Here is a 23,420-nt window from a genome sequence, read left to right on the forward strand (position 1 = left end):
ATTGCATTGCGATACCTAGACCTCTCTCCCACTGTACAGAATTCTCAAATCTAGGTGTAGCCTCCATCTCCGTTTTAATATATTCAGATACTGGCTACAGCATGAAAGCTAGGCCCATTGGCATAGGACTCTCATTTCTAGACCTGGAAATATATTGCCCCAACAGAGCAATCTCAGACTACAGTACGTATATCGTCACACCACTAGTGTGGACACAGTCTGCACGCACGGCCAAGCACCCATGCACGATAGAATACGGTTATGGCCAAGCACATCTGGTCTAGTTTACACATAGCCATCCAGACTGAAACACCTGACGTACCTCAACACCTCTGCCACTACAATACAGCGACCACCGCCCTAAAGGATACCGGTATAGCCAGCCTCACATTGACTCTCTCAAAAATAGGAATCTATCTCTAACCCGCAACAGCACCCACTCATGGGTCAGACCTCTCTTGGGCTGCTTACTCGAGCCTTGCCAACCACCCAAGTCTTAGAACGGCAACATGCACACATGCATCTCCTTAGCTAAACTCCCTAGAATTTTCCAACCACATTGACTACGGTCACCAAGGGCGTTCCAACCGAGGAAAAGGTGCATTGAGGCCACACAAGTTGGGAAAGGGCACTATATAAAAAACCAAATACAATGCAAGTCGCTCTGTGAGTGGTGGTTTAATTAAGCAATAATACCAGAGCAAGCAAGCTGGATCGGGAGGGTATGGCCCAGGGCCCAAGCTATAGTAACGAGCGCAAAGCGGAACAATGGGTCCTGGCGCCATTACCACCCATCCGGAGAGTGTATTATTGCCGTTAGCATCCCAGGTTTCAAATCCAAGCTGCCGAGCAATGTATTAGTTATAATGAACGTGTCAGACTTTTGCGGCATCCTGTACATTCACACCAGTACTCGCCTAGGAAGCCTGCCATGCAGAGCCCCTTTTCCATGGCGGCACGAGATGCAGGAACTGCAACAGTAGCTTCACTGCCAGCGGAATCAGGTTAGTGGGGTGGGTTGGGGGATGGGGAAAGAGGCGAAGTGGGAGTGGAGGAGAACTGAGGGTGAGGGGGGCGGGGGGGGGGAGATGGCAGGGTGGGTGGGAGCAGCCTCCAGATTGCTAGGAACACTAGCTTAGATTGTGGGATTAAGCCCACGATCCGAGCAACCAAAGTGGATGCTCACCCGTAACTGGTCACCAAAAGAAAGGAAAAAGCCATACCAGATTCCTGCCAGCGAAGTCCAGGAGTTAAGGAGCCTGCCAGATTACCAGGACTCTGGTCTTCCCTTCCGGTACACGGTCCCTGGATAACACCTGTTTGCCCTGGAGTGACTAATATTAAAGTTGTCTCAATATGTTCACTGGTCTGTTCTTCCTCTGCCTCCATGTAGAAGACCAGTCACAGTCCCTGTCCACAGTAATCTCTCTTTTGCCCGGCATCACTCCGTTGGAATGAATGACAACCTAGATCCCAATGACCTAGATCCTGTGGCCCAAGGCTAGGTGGCCTCCCTCAGGAAAAACAAATACTCCTGTTCCAATTCCAAGCTTCGCGTTTTTAAGATCCAGTCTTTCAGGGGCTGAATAGGCCGGGGCCTCTGAGCTTGACCAGGTGCTACAGTGCTTCCCTATACCAGAGATGGAACGGAAGTAGAATTTATAGCTTAGGGCTTTTCTATGGATTTTAATATATTGAAAAGTTAACTAGTGGCATTGGATGTAAGGTTTATTTGGTTGTTGAAGTAATTTTTCTTTGCCATGGTAATACCTTTCCTGTAAGCTTTTTCTGATTCCTTCCAGTTTTCTTTCTTAGTTACGGTTGGATCTTTCAAACATCTCCTTTCCCTTTTTCTTTTTTAGAGCCTCTAGCTCCGAATTGAACCATTTTTGGTGAGTGTTATTAGTTCTAATCAATTTGGATGTTTGTGGTGCTTGTGTGTCTACTAGTGATGTCAGGTGATGAGGATAAACTGTATATTTTCACACAAATCCTCCTCCTTGTGTGCATCCACAATACCTTTAATACACAGTTCCAAATGAGTCCTTGAGATTTTCTTGCAATTACGGCTTAGAATCTTACTTGTCTCGTTGGGGCAGTTTTGTTTGGGATATAGAGGGATCAAATTAAATGTTACTCTAAAGTGGTCTGTCCATATGCAAGGTGTGGTATGATAGTTACTTGTTTCCAAGTTATTAGTAACAACCCAATCTAGTTGGTGTCCATTCGTCATAGTTGGCTCAGAATTCATGACCTGGAAATTGTGTTAAGTGCTTTTTCCAGCTGTATAGCTTCCCTACTATTGTTGTGCCTTCTCCAACGGTTAAAATCACCCAGTACCAACGTGGCAGTATTTGGGCCTTGGAGTACATTAAGTTGTTGGACTATATCCGTATTAAAATCTGTTTTAACAGAGGGCGGTCTAGAAACCATAATTATGTTTATAGTACTATTGTTAGTTGGAGAGAGTTTCAAATGTAATACTTCACAACCTGAGCAACTAGTGGAAGAAGGCTATCTGTGGATGGAGTCCTTGGTGATAATAGCTACGCCCACCTCCCGTTCCTGTTTCTCTATTGGAATAACATATGTGAAAGCCTTCTGGGACTGCCTTGGTACAAGTAGGACCAATTGGGTCCTGTAACCATGTTTCCGTAATGCACAATAGATCCAGGTCTTCCTCAATAATGAGGTTGTGGATACATTCAGCGTGTTTGTTCAATTACCTCGTATTTATTTGACTCACTTTGAGTTCTTTACTCCCTTATTCCAGGTTTGTTAGTTTTATGATTTTCATGTTTAGCTTTTCTCTTCTCCCTCTTAACTCTTTTTTGTTTTAGGTGTTGGGTTATGTCTCTTAAATTGCTTCCCACAGAGGGTGAAGGCTTCTGTGTCAAAATATGATTGTCATCGTCCGAGCATGATTTGATTCGGTCAGTTATCTGATGTGTAAACTGCTGGGCAGTTTTCAAAGCCTGTAAAAATGGGTATTCTGAAAATAGGTTTCCTGTTTTATTAATGGTCGTTTATCTACCTCTAACGGATTTTCTGTAAAATGTGACATTCTGCCCTCTAATGACAGATCCATCGACTTGGGGAGCGATTGAGCAATAGTCTGAGTCTCCTCAGTAAGTTCCTTGGGGAACTTCATAAGCAAGAGGAAAAGAGTGAGATGTTAGACCCTTCCAAGAGACAATAAAAGAATGATTAGCAAGATCCTCTTAATAAACCAATTAAGAACAGTACCTGAATAGCCAAGAGACGAAAGGATTGAAAATAAAATAGAATGATCAACAGTGTCAGATGCAACACTGCAATCTAATAAGAACAACAAAGAAGAAAGCTGACTATGGTGAGCATGGAGAATGTGGAGCAAGCAACCGTGTCCACCAGACTGTTGAGGAGGGAGCAGATTAGGTGAATTCAGGTGGCGAGAAATCTGAGCATGAACTAAGCGTTCTAATAGTTTAGACAGCTAAGAGGGAAAAGAAATGGGCTGTCAATTTGAAGGATCAGAAGGTGAGATGGGACGTTATTTGAGAGGTAGAGAGGCAGTCACAGATTTAAAAGCAGACGGAAAGAGACCTGAAGACAAAGATAGATTAAGATAGATTAAGAACCGGCGTAACAGCAGGATAAGTAAGCTTCATCAAAGTAGCTGGAAGAGGGTCTGCGGGGGTCAGCAATGAGATGAGTCAGAGAAATCACGACTGCAACATCACCTCGAAAATTGAATAAAAAAGGGAAACAAATAGATGAGGAAGAAGAAGAATGGTCTGATGAAACCTAAGTATTTAAGAGAGCAGTATTAGTTAAAGATGATCTAATGTTGTCCAATTCAGATAAGACGTAAGAGGCAAAATCATCTGAAGAAAGAATAGAAGATGAAGAAGTATCAGCAGGAGGAGTGGGGGGGGGGGGAAATCTGGTTAAGAAAGGACCATCAAAAAGAAGTTTGGGGGGGGATCTGAAAATAATTCATCTCATCTTGTGCAAGACTCGAAATAATGACAGAGGGATGAAGAAAAGAACTAATCGAGTGAGATATATTTCGAAGCCAGCATCGCTCAGCTCTGCGGGCTTTGAACCTTAAATCAGCTGGTGCACACAGTGTCTTACAGCATTGTGGGAATCGAAGTCGAGCTGTCATCACCCCATCAAGCAGCACCTGCTAGTGTCATACCTCAACAGTAGACAACGTATTGCACCAAGAACCGGTGAGCCTCCTGCAGCAGATCATATGGTGGGCCCCATCGTCCCCAACGATACACTGTTAGCTGTGATTGTGGTTTTTGCATTTGGCGTAGAGGGGGCTGGGTTACTTATGTTTAAGTACCCCTGTCCTCCACGCAAATACATTATATTGGACGTGAAATCCATATGCAGCTATCCTTGCCATAGGTGCCGGAGCCTGTGTAAAGGAATATTATAAGGAGAAGGATCCCTCCGTAGAATAGAAGTGGTAGTATGCCGCTTACTCTGCAAGAATCCTAGCTTTGAAAAACTTTCCAAAATTAGGAATTGACCCAATTCTAAAGATTCTGCTTTTCCAAGCCTGTGCTTCCCTATATATGTGCCAGTCGAGCCATAGGCACTTTGACCCCTCAACCCCCCAAGTAACCTACATGATCGGGTTACTCACCTCGGCACTGCACGTTGTAACAGTATAGGACTTGGACTGGTTACTTAAAGTGCCTTTTAACAATGCTGGTCATTTGTGAGTAACAATCATTTCCTGACTTTAGACCACTTTAACATGAACACAGTTTTCAAGACCACACTGTTAAAGTGATGTGTAACTCCAGTGATGTTACCAAACTGTGGTTTGTGTTTGTGTATATCCCTTTGCTTAGTTTGTAGTGTCAAGGATTGAAATAAGGATGGCATGAGCAAGAGCTAAAACCAGCTCCTCAGTATCGGGCATGACCCAGCAGGCAGGAGCTACCTCTGCGTAATTAGGCGCTAGCACAAAGCGTGCCACAGATCCAACTGCCACTTGATATGCACACTAATTTCTTCTCCCTTATATATGATCCATTGTGCTCCAAATGCCTTCTAGATGTTTCTAATGACTCCTTATGCCTATTACCAAGTACACAAAGTCAATCCCATACTGGCATCTTTGTATGGCACTAATTGGCCTGGGGAGCCAACAGTTCCTGGTAATGTGTGGTGCCAAGCTAACCAGGCTCTCCGAGGATAGAAGCAGGAACTAAATAGCCCCCAGCAATTTCCAACCCTGGGTGTCCCGACGTCAATTGAAAGTGTGCTCTTAATTAACATTTAATTTGTATATACAGATGTGTGGACTTTCTAGTAGTTGCCAATCTGGGTTATTGTTAATGTTAACTGTCATTTACACTAAACCCCTGATATGATTCTACACCTTACTGCTCAGTCCAGTTAGCAGGGGATTTTGTTTGGACCTTCACAGGTCCACTGGGTAGGCTTTCCTCAATCCTACACCATTGGACATCCTGCAAAACATTGAGAATGAGGAGACAGATAATGACAAGTCTGAGAAACGAGAAATCCTAAGAAGGAGCACAGAGCTGCAGACACTACCAATATTGAGAAGGACACCCCAGGTGACTAGTCTGAGACGGCAAATCCTAAAACAGAGCACGGAGCTGCTGACATTACCAATATTGAGAAGGACACCACAGATAATGACTAGTCAGTGAGACTGCAAATCCTAAAACAGAGAGCGGAGTTGCTGACACTATCAATACTGACAAGGACACCACAGATGACTAGTCTGAGAGACTGCACATCCCAACATGGAGCGCGGAGCTGCTGACATTACCAATATTGAGAAGGGCACCACAGAGGATGACTAGTCTGAGAGACTGCACATCCTAAAATGGAGCGCAGAGCTGCTGAAATTACCAATATTGAGAAGGGCACCACAGAGGATGACTAGTCTGAGAGACTGCACATCCCAACATGGAGCGCGGAGCTGCTGACATTACCAATATTGAGAAGGGCACCACAGAGGATGACTAGTCTTAGTCTAAGAGACTGCACATCCTAAAATGGAGCGCGGAGCTGCTGACATTACCAATATTGAGAAGGGCACCACAGAGGATGACTAGTCTGAGAGACTGCACATCCCAACATGGAGCGCGGAGCTGCTGACATTACCAATACTGAGAAGGGCACCACAGAGGATGACTAGTCTGAGAGACCGCACATCCCAACATGGAGCGCGGAGCTGCTGACATTACCAATACTGAGAAGGGCACCACAGAGGATGACTAGTCTGAGAGACCGCACATCCCAACATGGAGCGCAGAGCTGCTGACATTACCAATACTGAGAAGGGCACCACAGAGGATGACTAGTCTGAGAGACCGCACATCCCAACATGGAGCGCGGAGCTGCTGACATTACCAATACTGAGAAGGGCACCACAGAGGATGACTAGTCTGAGAGACCGCACATCCCAACATGGAGCGCGGAGCTGCTGACATTACCAATACTGAGAAGGGCACCACAGAGGATGACCATTCGGAGAAACCACTAATGACAAAACGGAACTGCCGACACTAAGAATACCGAGAAGTAGCACAGAGGTTGCAGGCAGAGACGCCTGAAAGGATGACCACCCTAGGATATGAATTGACATATGTAGCTCATTTTGCAAAGGAAGAAAAACTGTTTCCATACACCCTAGTCATTTTCTATTATTGATATTCGTTGCAGTGCCCACTCAGCCATGCCTCCAAAAGTCGTAAAACGGACAAGAAGGCTAATGTAAATATGGGCCATTTGGACAAAAAAAGAACCACAAAAAACAAAACATGGCATTTCGAAATACATTTCAAATTTGGTCGTTTTTCCAATTCGACAACATGGACGTGTTGTGTGGGCCAAACTACAGAAACCTTTACCCATTGTTCTGCCAACGCAGACATTTTCGAATGATTTCTTTGAACACAGCTGCAGAGGAGTACGGAGAAATTCCTAGCTCCCAATGTTGTCCAGGAGCCAGAAACTTACACTGACATTTTTGTAATATGCATCTAAGGTGACCAACACACACTAAACATCCATGCATTTAAACAGTAATCACAAAATAGAGTATGTACACAATGTTGCATGAGAACATCACAAAGCAGGTCTTACCTATTTAGAACTACCCCCGCTCGCGAGTGGTCAGACTCCTCAAACTGGAGCATGTCTTAGAAAGCAATTGCACTATTCAATGGGACCAACAGTCAGAGACACTCGCAAAGCTAATGCGTGCTAGCCCTCTGAACAGGAAATCTAGACCGCAGACTACCTCGCCTCTGCCAAGAACCCACAACAGAGAACGACTGGAACAGTTTAGTACACACGGAAACAGTATCCCAGGAGGTTATGATACGTCTCTAGAGTGACAGTATAGGAATGGAATCCCCAGAGGCCACGCTCTATGCCCAGTGTGACAGTGTATATATGGAATCCCCCTAGAGGCCCCACTCTGCGCCCAGCGTGACAATGTGGAAATGGAATCCCCCAGAGGCCACACACTGTGCCCAGTGTGACAGTGTATACATGGAAAGCCCGGGAGGCCACGCTCTGTGACAGTGTATATATATGGAATCCCCTAGAGGCCACGCTCTGTGCCCAGTGTGACATTGTGGAAATTGAATTCCCCTAGAGGCCACGCTCTGTGCCCAGTGTGACAGTGTAGAAATGGAATCCCCCAGAGGCCACACTCTATGCTCAGCGTGACACTGTATATATGGAATCCTCCAGAGGCCACACTCGATGCCCAGCTTGACAGTGTATACATGGAATCCTCCAGAGGCCGCACTCTGTGCCAGTGTATACATGGAATCCCCTAGAGGCCACACTCTATGCCCAGTGTGACAGTGTAGAAATGGAATCCCCCAGAGGCCACACTCTATGCTCAGCGTGACACTGTATATATGGAATCCTTCAGAGGCCACACTCTATGCCCAGGCTGACAGTGTATACATGGAATCCCCTTAGAGGCCACACTCTATGCTCAGCGTGACACTGTATATATGGAATCCTCCAGAGGCCACACTCTATGCCCAGTGTATATGGGATCCTTCAGAGGCCCTGTTCTCTGCCCAGAGTGACAATGTGATCCCCTGGGAAAGTGTAGAAATGGAATCCCCTAGAGGCCACGCTCTGTGTCCAGTGTGACAGTGCATACAATCCTCCAGAGGCCGCACTCTGTGCCAGTGTATACATGGAATCCTCCAGAGGCCACACACTGCGCCCAGCGTGACAGTGTATACATGGAATCCTTCAGAGGCCACACTCTATGCCCAGTGTATATGGGATCCTTCAGAGGCCATGTTCTCTGCCCAGAGTGACAGTAAGGAATGTGATCCCCTAGAGGCCATGCTCAGTACCTACCATCGAAGAAGAACTGGAATTTCCTAGTGGACACGCACAGGTCTACTGGGAAAGTGTGGAATTGGAATTCCCCTAGAGGCCACACTCTATACCCAGCGTGACAGTGTATACATGGAATCCTCCAGAAGCTTCACTCTGTGCCCAGTGTGACAGTGTGGAATTGGAATCCCCTTAGAGGCCACACACTGCGCCCAGCGTGACAGTGTATACATGGAATCCTCCAGAGGCCATGTTCTCTGCCCAGAGTGACAGTAAGGAATGTGATCCCCTAGAGGCCATGTTCTCTGCCCAGAGTGACAGTAAGGAATGTGATCCCCCTAGAGGCCATGCTCGGTACCTACCATCGAAGAAGAAATGGAATTTCCTAGTGGACACGCACAGGTCTACTGGAAAAGTGTGGAATTGGAATCCTCTAGAGGCCACACTCTATACCCAGCGTGACAGTGTATACATGGAATCCTCCAGAAGCTTCACTCTGTGCCCAGCGTGACAGTGTATACATGGAATCCTCCAGAGGCCACACACTGTGCCCAGCGTGACAGTGTATACATGGAATCCTCCAGAGGCCATGTTCTCTGCCCAGAGTGACAGTAAGGAATGTGATCCCCTAGAGGCCATGCTCGGTACCTACCATCGAAGTAGAACTGGAATTTCCTAGTGGACACGCACAGGTCTACTGGGAAAGTGTGGAATTGGAATCCTCTAGAGGCCCTGCTTTGTGTCTGCTGTGATAGCAGAGAAATGAAAACCAATAGGCATGTTCTCTTGCACTTTGCAAATATAGATGTGAGAGAAAAGTACTTTTTGAATCCGTCAGAGAAGAATTATTCCCCCCCTAGGATAAGGCAGAGAGGCTGCAGAACCAGTTGACAGCATGAGACATCTATTCAGAAGGAAGATGCTATTCCAAGCAACTATGGTTATATTTCTGAGGAAAACTTCATGTCAAAATGTAAAATTAATAATGAACCAATTTCTCACATTTTACAATAAATTATATCACAGGTATTACTCACCCCCAAGAAGCTGCCTGTGTCCTTGGCACTGTGCTCGCTGCTATTCGCGAATGATGAAACACTTTCCTCTGGGCTTTCTTTATCTCCTGGGACTTTCGTGTTCGGCTTTGGGGGGTTTGCATCAGAGAGATCAGCCTGATGCTTGAGCCCGCCACCCTCATTATCTGGATGAGGGTCAGTAGCAGTGTCCCTTTTGATCAGCCTTCTCAAGTTCAACGCTCCTGGGAGAGGTCCCTCGAGGAGTGACCTGCGTTTCCTCCTTTTCAGGTAATTTTGGTCTTCCGTGCTCTTCAGCCAGTCCAGAAATGTATCCACTGCACGCCTTCTTTGAAGGATGTGTCTGCCACCTGAGGGTGTCCATGTTCTTGCAACAAAGAAGAGCACAGAGTTGGGGGAGGCAACTAAGAAGCGCCGGCACCCTCCCAGTAGCCTGCAGTCAGCCAGAGTACAAGTCTCATCCAACAGCCAGAAGGTATCGCAGGTGGGGTGCTCGCAGCAGGCTGCCCGGCAGGAGTCTACAGAATGTGGGATGTACAGGGTGTGTAAATGACGAGCACTTTCCCAAGTGCTCAGTCCAATCCCGTAGTGCGCTTTCCCCATCTGGCACATTGCCGCACTCAAGATGGCACCTGAGGAAGAAACAGGAACAGGTCAATGTGAAGGCCAGAATGATCCAGGTTGACTTTTATCCCCCTGCACAGGACAGGGCACCCGTCAGGTGATCTGGGAGCTTGTGTCAAAGCATTTCAGCACAATCCCAAAATGTTAGTACAAAGAAAACTAGGTACACAACGCAATCCAGCAAACACTTTAGTATTCTTAACTTCCAACTTCATGGGGAGGGATCAAAACTAACCCTTGAAGCCAACATGTGGGGATTCGTGGACATTTCCCTGAAAAGGAGAAAAGCTACATGTATTGCTAAGGGGCTGGGAGGGCAGTAGCACAAAGGATTCCACTACCGTCTCCAGGAGCGTAGGAGAGGACGTGCAGTAATGACTCCAGCTTTGGGCTGGTGCAGAGAGGATCAAGAGTACTCTCTCTGGGGCTGCTGGTGAGGTAGAAGGGCACCCCCTCCCCTTCATCCCAGGGAAGTCGTGGGCGTCCACTACGGTCTCCCGGGCTCTGGGTGAAACAAGACGTTCCAATACCTTCTAGTAGTCGGAGGAGATTCCGATAGTTTAAACTAGATGCTTGTGGCCAGGTGAGTAGGAAGGCTTCCACCACTGGATCCTCGTCTGGAGTAGCGTATGAATGAATATAAGGTCTTCTGGCTCCCTGTTGTCCAGGGGTGGGGGGCAGGAAAGAGCCCTCGGTCTTCCCACTACGCTTTACTCAAAGCGGACAAGCAAGATCGTCAACTAATCATGTAGAGGAGCAAGTGGACACATTCTCCCTAGTTAATGCCCCTTAACCACCGTCCTATTGGAATGACAGACGAAGAGCTATTAATTAAGCCTGAAGCTAAGATAATGAGGTACCCACACTCCCTTGAATGGCCGAGACAATGCAGACTGGCAAGATCAGCCTTCAAACAGAAGACACTGTCATGAGGTCTACCGATGAGGGGGTAGCACTAATTGGGGAAGCAAGGGGAGAGCTGACATATGTCCAAGCACATGGGTTTTGTTCCTATGTATATGCTGCAAGCAAGCCGAATGTCCAAGGTTGAATTTGGGCTGCCAACCAATTACAATAGCCTGTCATGCACTTTTACATACAATGTTGCAAATTATTATTCCGCTGCCACATTCTCTGCTATGACAAGTGCCTTATACCACGTGTATAGAAGTAGCTCAGGGTATGTCTCACAGATAAGAGACCACCAATGAGGTACTGACATACATATATTCTATAGGCAGACATGATTGCCTAATCCTATTCCACCCCTCAATATATGATAGGATATGGCATTTGTAACGCGCCTATACACAAGTGTTTGAAGGAGCGACGAGGCAAGGAAGGGGGACAGAGGGAGGACAGAGACAACGATCATATTAGGCCAAGTGACGGTGAGATTGCGCAAGTACAGGGGTGGGGGAGGGGAAAGTGCCAGGGGAAAGGGGAGGGGGCAGTGCTGTACATGGGATAAAAACAATGACAAGAAGTGTGGCCAGCAGGTGGCAGGTGCAAGGGTAAGTGCAGACAGCAGGTGTCCAAAAGTGCAGGTCGGGGTACTGTAGGGTTACAGATACAGATAGGTTTTTGTAATATGTGACGTATCTTTTATTTCATATCTTTTATTGGTAATTGCATCTAGCACTCAATTGCTTCAAGGTGCTAGAGCGCAATCACACCAGCGGAAAAGCTTCCATTGTTTGCTCTGGGTCACAGGAGAGCAGGGCGGCATCCCCTGGAGCACAGAATGACTGCCTTTTTTGGGGGGGGGGGGGGAGAAGTACAGGTTTCTCCATTCTCTTCTGGGCAGGGGAGTCGAAGGAATTCCATTTCCCCAGCCGCCCTCGACCCCTCCAAGGATGGCTTAAAATGTTGTAGAGTGGGGTAGGAGTGGGTAGAGTAACATTTAATTGTATACTACTTCAAGAAAAGCGCCCAGATGCCTCAGGGATTGGCGCGCTCTACAAATAAATAATTTACAAATAGAGTTAAGTGGCTTCCTTCCGTTCCCTTGAGTAGAATATTTTATACTTTTCTGTCCCCGTGGGGGTTTGGGGCAGGAGGAGTAAGCAGGGTGGCGTGCACTCTTCTCTGTTAACTGGGAGGGGGAGGGTTTCCAGCACTCCTCCTTGGGAAGGATGGGATTTGAATGAAAGCAACGGTACCCGTACTCCAGAAACTGTAGAGTGTAGATTAAGACCTTGGGAGGAGAGCTAAAACAAGAAAAAAAGCACAAATCAGGAAGACCATGGTGGCAAGCCTTCCCCTTATGAACGCGTGGGGGTCGCGTGGCACGCCATCCCCTTATGCACGCGCGGGGATCGCGCGGAGATCGCCCCTTATGCGTGGAGGTCGCGTGGCACGCCTTCCCCGTATGCACGAGCGGGGGTCGCGTGGCATGCCTTCCCCATATGCACGCGGTCGAGTGGACAGCTCTGCTCATGGCACTGCCACCGTCCTTGTCAGCGTGGATCACCGTAAAGCACTCTCCGAGCACGTGGCAGGGCGCTTGGGCACCCCCAGGGTGCACCTGACCTGGATACACATTTTGAGAGATGTGGCGTTGATGAGGGGTGACAGCTTTGCCGTGTGTAGGCTCACTGTGCTGAAGAGCGAGAGTGCGCCCTGCATATCAGAGATGCTAAAGAGGCCCACGTGCAAGGCAGGCGGCGATGGGAGGTGGCGGCGGCGTTCCTTTTTGGGGTCGAATTGTCCAAAGCGACCTATTGTCCCAAGAGGTTGAACAGTAATTTACTTAACTGGGTGGCTAGGATGATGCAATTACAAAGGCATACTGTTAAAGTGAAATAATGCTGAAATATTGTGGATGTTCTTAATGAGTTTTATTGAAATGTGTCTCCTGTTGGTTCTTTTTTTTCTTGATTTATTTCCATTGTTGTCTTTGCATTATTTGCAATAGAAGGTTATTACTATAAATTGGAAATGAAAAAATGTACTTTGTGTAAGGTTGGGTATAAACCAACAAAATCACAATAAAAAATAAATAAAAGAACAGTAAAAGAGAACAGCAAGCGAGAAACAGAGCGAGAAACAGAACACTTGTGTATAGGCGCGTTATAAATGTCATATCATAACACAGCAAAGGAGAAGCAGACCGAGAACCAGAGCACAGCAAACGAGAAGCACAGCAAAGGAGAAGCAGACCGAGAAACAGAGCACGGCAAACGAGAGGCAGAGCAAGAACCAGAACACAGCTAATGAGAGGCAGAGCGTGAACCAGAATGCGGTAAGCGACAGGCAGAGTGAGAACCAGAACACGGCAAGCAAGAACCCGAAATCAGCAAGCAAGAACCGGAAAACAAGACACAATGTCCAAGAGAAACACTGTCAAGGACATTCCAAGAAAAGTCTAACAAGCGTAGGACAGGAAGAGAGGGAATGAACAAAAAATAGGTATCATGGGATCCAACAGACTTTGGGGGTGCAGCAGCAAATTGGGGGGGGGGCGTGGCAGGTGTAAAAGACAGTAAAACAAAATCATTAAAATGCATTACATAAACCTTCACTTAAATGCAAATGAGCATTGCTAAATGCAAATCACCAGGAACGGAACATACAATTCAGTGCTGGAAATAGATTTGTTTACTGTGAGATCCCACCTGCGACAGGCAGTGGTGGGCGCCCTGGCCCCCGCAGCCCCCCACCAATAAACATTTGCTGCTCAGAATGTTATCCATAAGACCTAAGGGAGGGGCGTTCCCTAGAATGGTGCAAGCCAAGTAGAAAAGGTGCACCCCCTTTAAACCTATTGATTGATTTATTTATTACATTTGTATAGTGCACAGACAGCCCAGACGCATTGTGGCGCTGTTACTTGTAGGGAAACTTAGTTACAGTGGGCATTAGACAGTATTATACACACTATGCATAGAGGGTCCTTATTAGGAAAGACTCGTGGCAGTACTGAGCATTCAAAGTAACCCCGAGGAAGGGGAAGGATGTCACATCAGCAAGTAGGGTTGCTCAGGCGAACAGGGTAGTTTCAACCCAAAAAGCTGTACGGAAATATTTCCTGCAGGGTACAAACGCAACAAGTGATTTTACAGGGGCCCTTGTCACATGCTCACGTGGTTTTGTGGCCCAGTGCCTTGTCCCGGATGCAAGGCGGGAGATGGGAGGTGAGGAGGGGCACAGCCTACGGGTGTTTTGTTTGGTTATTTACTCGGCCATCTACTGCCTATGGCTATGCTAATCCCTATGGGCAGTCCCACCCAGGCGCCCCTGAAGAGGTGCGGGGCCTATTTCAACATGAAGGTGCGGGACCCCTGCGAACACAGTCTTGGGCACAGTCTTGGGATGCAAACATTACAATGACGACACAGATGAGGTTAATAGACGCCGATTGTCAGGAGACAGCAAGCAAGCCGGGAGCTTAAACACTAAATCCCCACTGAAGAGCTCTTTACAGCCAGGAGCTTATGTGGAGGAACCAGTGTTAGAAGGCAACACTTCGCTATAACCCGTGGGAAGAGAAAACGCAGCGAGCACTGCCAAGTGCACATTTTAGGCTCCAGAACGAAAACAGAGCAATGCCTATTCTGCTGTGTTGCAAGACTGCTGACTGACAAAATGGGGCAGTTATCTCGGGAGGATTGCTCAGGGGCAACGTGCTCGCCTTGGAAACAAATCGACACGGAGCAACACGGGTTCGACCCGGGTCCGCGCTTAGAAACCTGTGGGTTTATAAATAACCTATCATTACATGCCCCCACACCCCAGGCTCGAGTACCCTTTCATCTGAAAAGGTTCAGAGGTCTCGACGCCATCCCTGGTGTCACCCCATCCACCCTGGACTGTCTGAGGTAGCTCTTTCAAACCTTAACATCCAACTCTGTATTTTATAAGACATTCCAGTGTTATTCCTAAACAGGCTTAATAGGGTTACATTATAAACTGGCACTGTACATGAGTTCCTTGTGTAATAAAAATGTCTTGGACAAGTGTACCTTCAGGCACTTGATTTATCAGCAATGTGTGTTCTCCAACCGTTTTTGCTTGTTGTCAGTGCTTTAAGTGGGAGGCAATATTGAGTGGGGCTCTAGTTATAGAGTGGCCCAAGTTGAGATGGGTGGGGAATCCTGATTGAGTGAGGAGCCAACCCCCAGCTAGCAGCACTTTCGTCAAGTTGCCACATGGTTAAAGGGCGTCCTGCTGGTCAGTTCTTCTGATTAAAAAAAAAGGAGAAGCAAGGACCAGCACCTGCAGGCAGCCCTTTAACCATTGCAGCTCTTTGGCTAAACTGGCTGCCTGAGAGAGGTCGGCGGGGCTAGTCGAAGGGTGGAGACCCAGCAGTGCCCCAGCTCGGGACCCCCTTTTCGAGACTGCAGTTTTTATTGGTTTTATGCCCGACTCTCTCCTACTGCCTTTTTGGTTTTCACCGTTTCCTGATGATCACATTTTTGGTCTATGTTTTATTTTCTTATTTGCCGTTTTTATCTTTTGTACTGGGGTTACTTTTTGCTGCTGCGTCCTAGTGCTTCTACTATGCTTTTGCTCTCGTTTGTAGTTTCGTTTTTATTTTTTATTTATTTTATTTATATTGCGCCGGTAGCTCGCAAGCTTCGGGGCGCAGAGACAGGAACACGAGAGACAAGTGACGAATCAAATACACGTAGCACAAGACATTAGAGCAGATATAGAGCTGGTCAAGAAGTATTATATGTTTTACTTAAAGATGTAAGTTTTCAATTGTTTTCGGAAGTGTTGGTAGTTGGCTGCCATCCTTATCTGACCAGGGAGATTGTTCCAGAGGCCTGCTACACTGATAGGGAAGGATTTACCTGCTCCGTTTTTGAGTCTGAAAGGGGCTGTCATAATCAGTCCTTGTTCGGCTGATCTAAGCTCTCTGGAGGGCTTGTATGGGATAATTTTACTTTTCAGGTAAGCTGGAGCTTTGCCATATATACATCTGTGTGTAAGCGTGAGAGACTTAAATTTAACTCTTTCTTCGATTTTTAACCAGTGTAGTTCTTTCCTGGCTTCCCTAATGTGCTGGTTCTTAGATTTTTGTTTGATGATTCTCACTGCATTGTTTTGCAGGACTTGGTAGCTGTGGTAGCAGTTTTTGTTAGAACCCAGTATTAAAGCGTTGCCATAATCGAGGCGAGATAGAATGGTGGCTCTTGCGATCGTGGCGCTGTTTTCTTCCGATAGGTAGGGTCTAGTGGCTTTCAATAAGCGGAGGTGGTAAGAGCATGTTTTTTTTTCACATAAAGGGTTTGAGCATCAGATCCCAGGGATGCTTCTAACATCATCCCCAAGGTTTTAACCTTGTTGAGGACCTTGATTTGAGTGTTTTTGATGGTAAAGGTGTTATATGCGGGGTGGATCTTGGATCTGACCAAATTGGAACCGAAGACCATGAGCTCGGTTTTATTGCCATTTAGACAAATCCAATTTTGGGCCATCCATTGCTCCACTGCTTTGTACACTGTGTCGAGTTTTTTGTTGTCCTTTTGATGATCTCCACTTAGTTCTATTACCAGCTGAGTGTCATCAGCGTAATTGGTAAAGAACGTGTTGATGTTATCAAGGACTATACATAGAAACCTGAGGTATAATATTGAACAGGAGTGGGGACATGCTAGCGCCCAGGGGGACTCCGCATGTAATTTCTTTTTCTATTGAAAATAAATTTCCCCAATGAACTCTAGATGTTCTATTTTGTAAGAAGGACATGATCCAGCTTACTGCTTTGTCTGAGCAGTTTGCTGTTTCTTTTAAAGCTGTCTTAAGTAAGTTGCGGTCTAGTAAGTCAAAGGCTGCGCTCAGATCTAAATTTATGAGCAGGCCGGCTTTTCCCTGATCAATGATGTTAAGCCTCTTGGTCTGTAGATCCAGCATAGCTGTTTCTGTGCTATGTGCTGGTCGAAATCCAGACTGTTGATGGTGGAGGAGTTCTGAGCTTTATACGTGTTCCTGAAGTTGTGTGGTGGCAATTTTGTCCATGATTTTGAGTATAAAATTGCAGTTGGTTATGGGCCTTAGATTGTTTGGGTCCCTTTGGTCTAGGTTTTTTTTTTTTTCTTCACAAGGGGCGTAACTGTTACCCTTTTTGTGCTTTTTGGTACGTTTTGATCACGGAAGGATGTGTTTATTACTTTAGTTAGAGCTAGCGCAAAAATGGCAGGATGGTCTAGAATGAAGTTGGCCGGGAGTATGTTTTTTCGGCGCAAGTGGTGGATTTCATGGATGCCAGGGTTATCATGTCATTGGTAGTGATGGGTTGAAACCTGAATTGGGTCGTCTGGTGTACACGTCCCTCTGATATATGTCTTTAGTGGGTGGCTTAGCGGCTGCTTGGGACTTCGCTATGATGTCCCTGGCCTTATCAATTTTATTAAAGAATGCAATCTGTGTTGCGTCACATTTTTCTTGAGTGGGCGAGAAGGCGGGGGTTATGCCGTTTGGCTTATCAATGGATTTCAATATATTGAAAAGTTTGCTGGTGGAGTTGGCTGCTACTGAATTCTGTTTATCGTAGTAGTTTTTCTTAGCCTCAATTATCATTTCTTTGTAGATTTTCTCACTGATTTTCCAGAGCGATTTATTGTCCATCGTGGGTTTTTTTCTCCACTCATTTTCCCTTTTCCTTTTATGCTTCTTCTGTTCGAGAAGTGTAACGCTCACCTGATTCCCACGGAGGCGCAGGTCTGGCTTCGAGTGCTGATGCTTCTTCAATGGTGAAGCGCAGGACTCTGAAGATGGACAGGAAGGGCCCTCTACTCTAGCTTCTCCGGCTCGCAGGAATATTCCCCTGTGCGTGAAAAGGGAGTATTACCTACTGACTGAGTTATGCTCAAGCCTCCCACTCTCTTCCAACCCTCCACAATACCCTTCCACGATTACCCGTGAAGGCTCACCTTAGGGTCTGAAAGGACGAGCTCTCCATCCTGCTTCTGACGCAGGGGCGCGTTGAACCCAGTTACTTCACTGGATTGAGGTTGGATGGGAGTTCAGGTAAGCTTGATTATACTGGTAAGGCGCTGTAAAAGTTCTGTTGCAAGTTCAAAAGTTCAAGCTTTAAATAATAATGTTCATTGTCTTTTTTCAGGTGATGAATGAAGATTCCTTTGGAGACTTCTTGCAACAAAGCGCTGATGTTGATGTCTTTTCCCCATAGGGGCCGGGGTTCGGAATGCCGGAGATATGGCGCCGACCCGAAGTGAAACGTGCAGTTCCAGTAAAGATCTGGTAAGTCCTAGATGAGCGCTCAGGTAATGTTTTTGCATTCGCTCATCTAATGTATTTGTCTTTTTTCCCCATAGGGGCCGGGGTCCTGCTTGGAAGCAGCAAGACCCGAAATGAAATGGGAATGACCCAACAGGTAAGTCTTAGAAGGAAACTGAGCTTTTCCTATTCCCTTCCTTCTCTCACCTCTTATTCTTGTCTTTTTCTCTAGGCTCTGGGAAGTGGCTGTGTATCCGGATGATCGCTGCTGAAGATGGAGGAACCCAGGAAAGGTGAGTGAAATGCAGCGCTGCAGCGATCGTAACGAAATGCTTTTAAAAATGATGTCTTCCCCTTCAGGATCGTCGGTGATGTCTCCGTGGTGCAGATTAGCTGGTAGGTCTCTTGTCTCCCTTTGCAGGTGACCCAGGATGCTGACAGGTGTGGCTGAAGTCCAGATGCAGGAGCTGACACGGTGAGCGTCCAGCTGCGAGGAGCAGAGCAACGCAAAGCGTGAGTTACTGATCGGGTGTGGTTTAAATAGCTTTGGTAGTTGCAAGTGTGTATCCTTCCTCCGATCAGGTATGTATCCTTCCCAGACTACACCCGGGTGGAAAGTAGTCCCACAGGTAAAGTAGTTCCTATTCAGGCCTCAAGAGGGCCTGGATGTGGCAGCATGGTCTGCATCAGGTAAGTGCACATTAAAACACTTGAACACATGTTTAGCTTTATGAGCCTGGCGCCTAAGGCGCCAGGACAGAGGTCCAACATGAGCCTGGCGCCTAAGGCGCCAGGACTGCGTCCAAAGGGCCCCAGCTTGGGCCCGCTGGCACTTCCCTGGGGGAAATGATGCCTGCCTCTGGGGTTGCTGGGTCGGACCTGGCTCCTTGGAGGTAGGCATCATGACAAGAAGTTCCTCTGTGAACCACTCTTGTTTTATTTTTTTAGGTCTGGAGGTTTTGGTTTGAAGTGGAGCTTCGAGGTCCACTAGTGCCTGTAGATGGCTAAGTAGGTTGGATAGGGTGGTTTTGCATGTATCATCGTTTTTTCCCTCTATTTCATGAGCATCTAGGCATTGCATCAGGTGCTCTTTGCTGATGTTTTTATAGTTCCGCAGTGTTTTTATTTTGGACAACTTTATTTAAAGATTTATCAAAAGAAATACATATCATTCCAAAACAACAATTATGATAACAAGAAAACGACAAATAAAACGAAAAAAGCATTATACAAGTTGATACAAATAGTACAGAATAAATAAGAAAACCCTATCAATTATCTCTACTAATCGCAACAAACCTAATTTGAAATGCAGTGTTTTTTTGATGGGAAGATTGTGAAGTTTGGGCCCTTGTGCAGGGGGATAGATATGAAAGGTCAAACTGTAGTGGTCCGACCATATACATGGGTCAGTTTTGTAATCTTGGGATATGAGGTTGTTGCTAACAACCCAGTCAAGTAGATGGCCGTTGTCCATGGTGGGATCGGTATTCATCACTTGGTAGTCTATGTTGTTCAGGAGTTTCTCCAATTTAATAGCCTCTCTGTCTTTGGGGTCCCCCCGCCACCGATTGAAATCTCCTAGAAGTAAAGTGGCGGTATTGAGTCCTTTGATCATATTAAGTTGGTTTGTGATTTCTTCATTAAAGTTGGGCATAGTGACAGGTGCTCTGTACACTACGATTATGTTAAGACTACTATTATTGGTTTGAAGGTGTTTAAGGTGGAAGATTTCTGTACCATTACATTGTATTTTAGTCGGAAACAGTTGGATGGTGTCCTTGGCGATTACAGCCACGCCACCCCCTTGTCCTGATTCTCTGTTGGTATAATATATAGTGTAGCCCTCAGGGACCGCTAGGTCACAAGTAGGACTGACGGGCTCTTTTAGCCAGGTCTCAGTGATACACATGATATCTATTTTCTCCGTGGATATCGTATCATGGACACTGATGGCATATTTGTTGAGGGAACAGGTGTTAAGGAGGCAGATCTTTAGATCTGGAGGAGGTTGGAATGGCACTTTGAGGGTAGTGTTCGATGGTGTTCTTTTTACACGTCTCTTGATTGCCAGGGTTTCTGTAGAGGTGAGTCTAGCATCGGGGCTAATTTTTTCATTTTTATTGTCGATGCCTTGATGTTTGTGCTCATGTTTGCCTTTGGGCCTAAGGCACTATACAAATGATTAGCCGGTACACGCGTATTTTCCAGCGGCCATCCTCTCGTGGCCTGACAAATGCACACATGAAAGCCCAAGCTGCTGGCTTTTCCAGGTTGAGTTTACATAGCGGCCTTCATAGACACCTGTAGGTGTGAGGTAAGTCCTACCTTGAGTAAGCCACGTGAAACGTGCTCAACCAACCGGTCAGATAACTGCAAGCATAGCTGGATTCTGTAACCCCTGCCGACAGTAACATGCGTGTAACAGCCCTTCCTGCCAACGACTCCCTCGCTCACAGGGAGAAATAAACGAGTAAGATAGCTCAGCGAGTAAAGTCCTCACTGCAGACAGACACGGACAACATGCTGGTCACAGGTTCCGAAACCGCATAGTCTATTTTTCATCGCTTAAGTGCTACAATAGGGCATCCGTCTGCAGGTCAATGGTTCCTTCCTCATCCTCAGAAACCAATTGATTCTAGACCAACTCAGCCCTAGAATACTCCCCGACAGAGAAGCAGCGTGTTGACCTCCACCCCTCCGGATATTGCAAAATCAGAGAGTGGTTTCAATCTAAGCTTCCATCGCTCTCTAGAAACGTCCTTACCCGCGCCCAAATCGCCCAAATGACCTTTATTCCTGGTGAGCCACACCGACAGTGAGCAGCAGCAGCTTACCCATCCACAGCCCGACAGTGAGCAGCAGCTTACCCATCCACAGCCCGACAGTGAGCAGCAGCAGCTTACCCATCCACAGCCCGACAGTGAGCAGCTGCTTACCCATCCACAGCCCGACAGTGAGCAGCTGCTTACCCATCCACAGCCCGACAGTGAGCAGCAGCTTACCCATCCACAGCCCGACAGTGAGCAGCAGCTTACCCATCCACAGCCCGACAGTGAGAAGCTGCTTACCCATCCACAGCCCGACAGTGAGCAGCAGCTTACCCATCCACAGCCCGACAGTTAGCAGCAGCTTACCCATCCACAGCCCGACAGTGAGCAGCTGCTGCTTACCCATCCACAGCCAGACAGTGAGCAGCTGCTGCTTACCCATCCACAGCCAGACAGTGAGCAGCTGCTGCTTACCCATCCACAGCCAGACAGTGAGCAGCTGCTGCTTACCCATCCACAGCCAGACAGTGAGCAGCTGCTGCTTACCCATCCACAGCCAGACAGTGAGCAGCTGAGTGCAGCCTCACAACCCGACGCCAAGCAGCTTACCGGCCTTCACACCCCGACGCCAAGCAGCTTACCGGCCTTCACACCCCGACGCCAAGCAGCTTACCGGCCTTCACACCCCGACGCCAAGCAGCTTACCGGCCTTCACACCCCCGACACCAAGCAGCTTACCGGCCTTCACACCCCCGACGCCAAGCAGCTTACCGGCCTTCACACCCCCCCGACGCCAAGCAGCTTACCGGCCTTCACACCCCTCGACGCCAAGCAGCTTACCGACCTTCACACCCCGACGCCAAGCAGCTTACCGACCTTCACACCCCCGACGCCAAGCAGCTTACCACAGTTCCAGCCCCACGCCAAGCAGCTTACCGGCCTTCACACCCCTCGACGCCAAGCAGCTTACCGGCCTTCACACCCCTCGACGCCAAGCAGCTTACCAGCCTTCACACCCCCCCGACGCCAAGCAGCTTACCAGCCTTCACACCCCCCCCGACGCCAAGCAGCTTACCAGCCTTCACACCCCCCCGACGCCAAGCAGCTTACCAGCCTTCACACCCCCCCGACGCCAAGCAGCTTACCACAGTTGCAGCCCCACGCCAAGCAGCTTACCACAGTTGCAGCCCCACGCCAAGCAGCTTACCACAGTTGCAGCCCCACGCCAAGCAGCTTACCACAGTTGCAGCCCCACGCCAAGCAGCTTACCACAGTTGCAGCCCCACGCCAAGCAGCTTACCACAGTTGCAGCCCCACGCCAGTTTACCGGCCTTAACAGCCAGAGGCCAAACACATTCCACCATCCCAGCCCGACACCAAGCAGCTTACCGACCTTTCACGCCCCGACACCAAGCAGCTTACGGGCCTTCACACCCCGACATCAAGCAGCTTACGGGCCTCCACACCCCGACATCAAGCAGCTTACGGGCCTCCACACCCAGATATCAAGCAGCTTACGGGCCTCCACACCCAGACATCAAGCAGCTTACGGGCCTCCACACCCCGACATCAAGCAGCTTACGGGCCTCCACACACCGACATCAAGCAGTTTACGGGCCTCCACACCCCGACATCAAGCAGTTTACGGGCCTCCACACCCCGACATCAAGCAGCTTACGGGCCTTCACACCCCGACATCAAGCAGCTTACGGGCCTTCACACCCCGACATCAAGCAGCTTACGGGCCTTCACACCCCGACATCAAGCAGCTTACGGGCCTTCACACCCCGACATCAAGCAGCTTACCGGCCTTCACACCCCGACACCAAGCAGCTTACGGGCCTTCACACCCCGACATCAAGCAGCTTACCGGCCTTCACACCCCGACACCAAGCAGCTTACCGGCCTTCACACCCCGACACCAAGCAGCTTACCGGCCTTCACATCCCGACACCAAGCAGCTTACCGGCCTTCACATCCCGACACCAAGCAGCTTACCGGCCTTCACATCCCGACACCAAGCAGCTTACCGGCCTTCACATCCCGACACCAAGCAGCTTACCGGCCTTCACATCCCGACACCAAGCAGCTTACCGGCCTTCACATCCCGACACCAAGCAGCTTACCGGCCTTCACATCCCGACACCAAGCAGCTTACCGGCCTTCACATCCCGACACCAAGCAGCTTACCGGCCTTCACATCCCGACACCAAGCAGCTTACCGGCCTTCACATCCCGACACCAAGCAGCTTACCGGCCTTCACATCCCGACACCAAGCAGCTTACCGGCCTTCACATCCCGACACCAAGCAGCTTACCGGCCTTCACATCCCGACACCAAGCAGCTTACCGGCCTTCACATCCCGACACCAAGCAGCTTACCGGCCTTCACATCCCGACACCAAGCAGCTTACCGGCCTTCACATCCCGACACCAAGCAGCTTACCGG

General features: G+C 48.0%; 1 protein-coding gene across 1 annotated transcript in view; it reads right to left on the bottom strand.

Moving 5' to 3' along the window:
• Nucleotides 1-23,420, bottom strand: part of KIAA0319L (KIAA0319 like) — a 940,271-nt gene that overhangs the window by 692,823 nt on the left and 224,028 nt on the right. Inside the window, exon 3 of the mRNA XM_069622595.1 lies at nt 9,393-10,021. Coding sequence (XP_069478696.1) covers nt 9,393-10,021 — 629 coding nt within the window. The remainder of the gene's footprint in view (nt 1-9,392; nt 10,022-23,420) is intronic.

This window comes from Ambystoma mexicanum, chromosome 11, assembly GCF_040938575.1.
Source record: "Ambystoma mexicanum isolate Mex_15411 chromosome 11, UKY_AmexF1_1, whole genome shotgun sequence".
Taxonomy (NCBI): domain Eukaryota; kingdom Metazoa; phylum Chordata; class Amphibia; order Caudata; family Ambystomatidae; genus Ambystoma; species Ambystoma mexicanum.